This window comes from Cynara cardunculus (genome assembly GCF_001531365.2).
Source record: "Cynara cardunculus var. scolymus isolate 2C chromosome LG 2, CcrdV1, whole genome shotgun sequence".
NCBI lineage: Eukaryota > Viridiplantae > Streptophyta > Magnoliopsida > Asterales > Asteraceae > Cynara > Cynara cardunculus.
Window position 1 is genome coordinate 60,109,401 of NC_037529.1, and position 7,063 is coordinate 60,116,463.

General features: G+C 36.8%; 1 protein-coding gene across 1 annotated transcript in view; it reads left to right on the plus strand.

The window, feature by feature from the left end:
• LOC112506228 (mitogen-activated protein kinase kinase kinase 1-like) overlaps positions 1 to 2,730 on the plus strand; it is a 5,308-nt gene extending 2,578 nt beyond the window's left edge. The window contains exon 5 of the mRNA XM_025110246.1: positions 2,623 to 2,730. Coding sequence (XP_024966014.1) covers positions 2,623 to 2,730 — 108 coding nt within the window. The remainder of the gene's footprint in view (positions 1 to 2,622) is intronic.
• Positions 2,731 to 7,063: the final 4,333 nt, after the last annotated feature.

Genomic DNA, 7,063 nt, shown 5'->3' on the forward strand with positions numbered 1-7,063 from the left:
TTTCATTCTTAAATGCTTGCAAGTCGATCCAAATGACCGTCCTACTGCTGCTCAACTACTGGAGCACCCATTTTTGAAGAGATCAGGTTCTATGACTTCACCACCCTACAGTGGCATGCCGTTGTAGCAGCTTTCGTTAACCTCCCTTGGCAAACAATATGGGTAAGTTCAGGTGAAGTTTTGCTCTTTGGATGTTTCTTTTGAACCAAGAAAGTGAGAAGCATTTGAATATTGTGAAAGACGGTAGTTTCTACATATATTTTAAAAGAATCATGCTCTTTCTGTTGCATGACCGTAAATGAGCTGTTTATATGATCTTTAGAACAAACCCCCCTCCTACAGAGGCTAGACGGGCATAGAGTGTCGAGTCCCTAGAGTCGTTGCTAGACTTTAGCTCTGATACCATGTAAGAATACGTCGCAACTAGACCTTGGCGCTGATTCTCTTGTCAAAGAATACTGGTACAATTGTCATATTTCCTGCATTAATAACTAGAGATGCATAAAGAACTCGTTAAATCAACCGAACCTAATCCGAGGACGAAACCTTGAAGGGGTGAGGTCAACCAACCCTGGTCATAAAAACTGATGCAACCCAAACGCTCTCAAAACCTTTTTACAGCTCTGTACCCCACTGTAAATGTGATACATGTGATGCATTTTTTACCTCGTTACGAATAAATTTGTGGTAAATCATCGTCAAAACAAAAGGCGAAAACTCGTAGTAAACAACAATCGTTTCTCATTTATATACCTTTTTATTTAACTTTTATTATATTTTATATTATGGTAATTAACGTCCAACCCCAATTATCACAATTAACGGATCCGATCACACAATATATTTTTTTCAACAATTTCATAATTGTAAATATATCGGTGTTGATTATGATATCAAATAAGCATTCGTCATGCATTTCTTCGTGTAATCACTTACATTACATGCGATGTTGGCAACATGTGCTCGTTAAACCAGCCAATTTTGGAACTCTTGTCATAGAACCAGACCCAGAACCGCAATGCAATCATTAATCGTCTAGGGCTTTCTGTCCATTGACCCGCGTTTTCATCGTCCTTTTATAGTTTCAACTCCTCTGTTAGAATCACCGTATCTCAAAGTTCCCCTTGCACATAATCTGTTTTGATGTATGAATGTCGTATCATTAAATATGACACATTTTAAATCTCATTTCATACCGTTTCGTATTGAAATCATACCGGTTCATTACATATCGTATTATTTCATATCGAAATCAATATAAAGTTCATATATCTCAAATATTAGAGATAAAAATTCGTACAATAACGTTAACGTAATTCGCCCAAGTTCACCGGAACGCTTTTCCACATAAGACGATCGCTATTTCAATATCGACCGACTATTTCGTCACTTGGATTTGAAGATTTTTTCATTAGCTTTTTATTCCTCTAGAGTTTCTCTACCAAGTCCACCCTCTTTTCTTCAAGGGTTTGAGATTTCTTAACAAACAATTCACATTCTTTTAATTGAACGGTGTTACATAAAATGTCATCAACTTAGGTGGTATCCGATTGGTTTGAGCTTAGGCTCCAAAGGTCAAAAGTGTCTCGAGGTCCAAGTTCGAATCCAATGAGGAATAAAAATCCCTTTTGTGGCCACGTACGTTCAAATGTGGTGACTCCAGGCTACCCGCGAAGCGGGCAGTCGCCCTTGGATTAGTCGACTCGCATAGCGGACGGTCGCCCTTGGATTAGTCGACTCGCATAGCGGGCGGTCGCCCTTGGATTAGTCGACTCGCATAGCGGGTTGGATATCCAAGTTAATTAAAAAAAATTCATCAGCTTCCGAATCCAATTACATCATCATAATCATCTTTTTTTCCCATCTTAACAATACCGTCAACGCAAATTATAACTATCTTGTATCAATTATGTCGTCATATATACTATAATTATGTTTATTTTGTCGTTATAATTAATATTTTTACACAATTTTAATATATTATTTTATAGGTAAAAGATCATGTGAGAAAAAAATTATGATGAAAAGCGTAAAAATAGATTTGAACTCTTGATCATTTTTAATTTCATACTCACCGATGAATTATGCTTTAGATGTGGATTGATCCGATGCATATCCTGGTATTATTTTTGAGATCATAAGCTCTGGTTGGTATGACCAGAGGCTCTAGTTGGTTTGACTCAGGATTTCTTTTCTTAAGTTAAATGACTAGAGGAGCTTTGATTGGGCATATTATGGGTTTAAATTGTTGTAAGTTGATCTAGACTTCAAGTTTAAGTCTTTCGTGATTTTGTTTTGATTGGCTTTGCTCTAGCTTAAGATCCAAAGGAGCTCTGGGTAATCCCGCATAGTGTGATGCGAGGACTTTAAGTATCTCGCACAGAAGTGATGCGAGGACCTGAGTGGTCATGTGCTATGTGTGGCGAGGAAGATTTATAAACTCTTACTAAAATATGATATTTGAGTTTTGTCTTATAAAAAGTTGAGATATATTTGTATGATTACGAATGTGAATTTTTAAACAGGTTTTGGTGATTTTCAGAGTGTAATTGCATAAAGGGGACTTCTCACTAGACCTTAAAATCTAACCCTCATATTGTGTTTAAAAAATGTGCATTGTAGGTCAGTCTTTACCAAGGGATAAGGGGAAGGGGAAAAAATGTGAAATTTTCCTTTTGTGCTTACGTGGATTATGAAGAACAACATGCTAACTATTGGATTTTTGAATAGTGGTTATATATGCAAGTTATGTACAAGAATGTTATGAAAAAAAAAATTGGTTGTCAATTCTGTAATATAGTTTTCTTGTACTGTTGGGACCGAATGTGTATTATTTGTATTTTTTGATATATGAAATACATGATTATATGCAAATGTGGATCTTGGGGTGTTACAATTCAGGTTTCTAAATTAGGGGCTGTTTGGCAGTTCCTGAGTGGTTTGGTGCAGAATGGTTAAGTGGTCAGAATGGTTAAGAGGGCCAGAATGGTTAAGTTCTGAATGAAATAATGTTGTTTGGTAACTGTTATCTGAATGACAGTAAATTACYATTTTAACCCTCATGAATTTATAAACRACCCCAAGAGATACACCTATCATTAATCATAAACAATAAAAACCAAAACCCTAACYAWWTCAGTTTATGCACCCCAAAAGTCATTAATCATAAACAATAAAAACCAAAACCCTAACCAAATCAGTTTATGCACCCCAAAAGTCATTAATCATAAACAATAAAAACCAAAACCCTAACCAAATCAGTTTATGCACCCCAAAAGTCATTAATCATAAACAATAAAAACCAAAACCCTAACCAAATCAGAGCAAAGATGAAGGCGACGATGAGCGATGGTGAAGGCGAAGATACAGAGAGCAGAGATGAAGGTGACGATGAGCGATGGTGAAGACGACGATGGTGGAAGGCGACGATGAGCGATGGTGAAGGCGACGATGAGCAATGGCGAAGCTCAACAGGTGATCGGCGATGGCGATCGGCGAAGCTCAACAGGTGACCGGCATAAACGACCGGCGATGGCGACCGACGATGGCTGTGAGAAGGCGACGAGGGCTCATGAAGCGACACAAAATGGCTGGAAGAGAAGGGGTGTGGAAGGGTAAAGATGGAATAAATGCAAACTGAATGGTTGAGTGAGGCTCCAGACACAAAATGGTTAAGAGGTAAATGTAATCATTAAAAGGGTTATTTTTTTTTGCCAAACAGCCTTTACCTCTTAATCGGTAAGAGGTTTCCTCTTAATGTCACCATTAAGAGGCAACCAAACAGCCCCTTAGTTTTGCTCATTTGATGTTTCTTTTGAACCAAGTGAAGTGATAAGCATTTGAATATTGTGAAAAGACATTAACTTCTACATATATTTTAAAAGAATCATTGCTCTTTCTGTTGCGTGACTATAAATGAGTTGTTTTATATGATCTTTAGAACTCGCCCTCTTTTAAGGAGGCTATGCAGAGTTTCAAGTCCCTAGAGTAACAGTTAAACCTTGACTATAATTCCATGTAAAAGAATCTAATAAAATAGAAAAAAACAAAAAAGAGCAAGTAAAATGACCAAAATGCTGTCATGTGCAAGTCACATGGGGGGTTGTAACGGGAGCAAATATGATGGATTTGGTTTGAGGGACCCATACCAAGCACTTTCGCATACCATGAGGGTTTTTGTTTGCAATTACAAGTTTATAGGGACCAAAACCAAGAAAAACAACAAACCGTAGGGACCAAAATTGCAATTTACTCTATGAATAACAAAACCCTTCTCTTTCCTTTAAAAAAAAAAAAAACTAAACCCCTCTTTTCCCTTGCAGAATCCATGATGACTCATGACACCTCCCCCGCTCTCACACCCAGTTTGAGCATATGAGGTAAAAAACAGTGGTGGCAGGGGTGAGGTGAATGAGCATAGAGAAACAAGAAAGACAAACAGGAACACAAATTTTTTATGGGTTCAATCTACAAAGATCGTTCATCCTTGAAAAACATAAATACAAATTTGATTATGTTTGAGTCTAACTTGGTTTTGATTTTCGTTTTAATGTAGCGGTTCATCTTGCTTTGAGGTTGTTTTATTTGGTGTTATTGACGAAGCTGGTTTTCAGAGAGAAAGGCGTTTCACCAGAGGTGGGGCTTATTAAACATAAAATATGAGAAAAAAGAAATAAAAGGTCCAGAGGACCCTTGATTTAACTGAATTAAGTTAATAGAGTTAGAGAAACGGACCCAATTTGTAATAAAAATGAAACTACAATCATGATATTGTAATTATTTTGTTTGAGGAACCGAATCCGAAATTTCATATAACCATAGGGACGAATGTTGTAATTTTCTCTAAAAATTAAAAATAATTCTTGTGCTGGGGTTAGGCTAAGAACGCTGTGTGATTTACGTATGTGAACAACGATCGATGATACGGGAAAATTTCAGTTCGCTTCTTCATCAGTACCCTTCGTTTCAAGAAATCATGTATGTTTAATGATTTGTATCAAGATTATGCATTATCTTTTATTCTTGTTTTCTCATTTGTAGTTGTCTTGATTATCTTTTGAAGGTAGTATTATGGCTTAATTTATGTATGTATTGGTTTTTGGGTTTCTGTTTGTTTATAAATCTGAGTTCAGCTGTTGGGATGTCGCATAACGAGAAAGACTTGGCGGTTTTAATTCTTATATGCAAATTTTCTGAAGGTTTCTAGGGTTCTTGATTCAAGAGAAGCATTTTGATTTGGATTTTTATTGAATTGATTGATCAGGGAAAACATACACATTGTTTTGTGCATATGTCTATCTCATCTAACAATATTCTGTAGACCAAGGGGGTGTAAAAACAATAAAGAAGGATAAAAACATGATTTATTCAATAGGTTGGCAAATGTGTAAAATAGTGTGCAGTGAGCCGTGTGTTGTGAGACGAAACAATAGCAATGCCAGCGAAACCCTAGTAATTAAGATAGAAAATGTTGCAAATATCCCTATTATAACACTTAATCTTCAAGCAGAAGCATATTGTTGTTTGTCATGCCAACTTAATATAGAGCTAATTTATGAACCCCCAAAGTAAAAATCAAACCAAACAAACCCGGTGTATTCTACCTGGAAGTAGGCAGGGGATGATAGGATGTACACAGACCGTCCCTCTGTCCTAAGGGCACAAAGGCTATTCCGTGAAGATCTCCGACTTGCAAAATTGAATTTATTTTTAGAGTGAAAGTTAATCCTAATAGGAAATTTTGAAGGTTTATTCTCACAATATTGTAAGGAGTTTGAGACAGTGATTTTTTTAGTGACATAACAAAGCATGGAAAAGGCAAGAGAAGATAGTCAGATCGTGTAGAAGGTAAAAAGCAAGGACAATGAATATAAAAGACGAGTGCATAAAAAAGATCAAAAGACATGCATAAGGGGCAATCTTCACTACTAGGCAAAAAAACGCTCCCTCTCTGGCCGTCTTAGGGCACAAGGGACCCTTATGTGTACGAGGAAAAGAGCTCCCTCCCCCTCTCCCACTCCAACCACTGCCCCTCCAACCCCTTCCCCCACTACCATAAGTGATGCACCCTACACATAGTCTGGTACCCTAATTTTTTGTCTTGAAGTACTCCTACCAAAGCTCGTGTCATCCGAAAGGTTTAAGGCCGTCATGTGCGGCCTCAACTTCTCATCCACGTCCTCCTTGGCAAAAGTGCCATTCACTTTTCCACGAACAAGTTGATAGGAAACTTCGATATGCTTTGTGTATTATGGAAAATTTGGTTCATAGATATGTGAGGCACCTTTGTCGTCACAATTGGTAAATGACTTTGGCTCTGAAGACGGCTAATGCTAACGAGAGAATAATGGAGTATGAGGCAGGAGAATGGGTGTTCTTGAAGGTAGGACCATACAAGTAGAATAACATACACAATAGATCATTTGGGAAACTATCTCCCTAAGTACTTTGGCCCATTTAAGATTTCTCAGAGTTGGGGCTATTGTTTATAGGCTCGAGTTGCCTCTAACACCTAGGGACTATGGTGCATAATCACCATTGCACATTTTTGTGCTTAAGAAGCAACTGAAAAGGGTTTGATATTCTTCACCTACACTGCCAAACTTAGATGAGAATGATCAGTTTTTTGGTGGATAATTTGGAGATTTGGATATAGAATTATCAATAAGAAAAATGTTGTGGGGAAATTGGGACAAATTTCATGCACAATATCCTTACTTTCAATCTTTAGGACAAAAGCAAGAGAGTGGAAGCGTTGGGACTTGGGAAACGTGAGGTGTATTAAGGATGCAAATGAAAATGTCTTAACAAGATGAGGACATTAAGGCATTGTTTGGCAAAAATAAGCTAGCTTATCTTCTGGGTACACGTTTGGATGCACATAAGCTAACTTATTGAAACGTTAAAGGTAGTAGCATTTTTGTAGCTTATTGTCACTTTTTCCAATTATAACCCTCATTAATATTAATTATTATTTATTACTATTAATTATAAATAAATATTAATATAATTTAAATACAACTAATACTAATATATATTAATTAATATAAATTGAAAATTAATT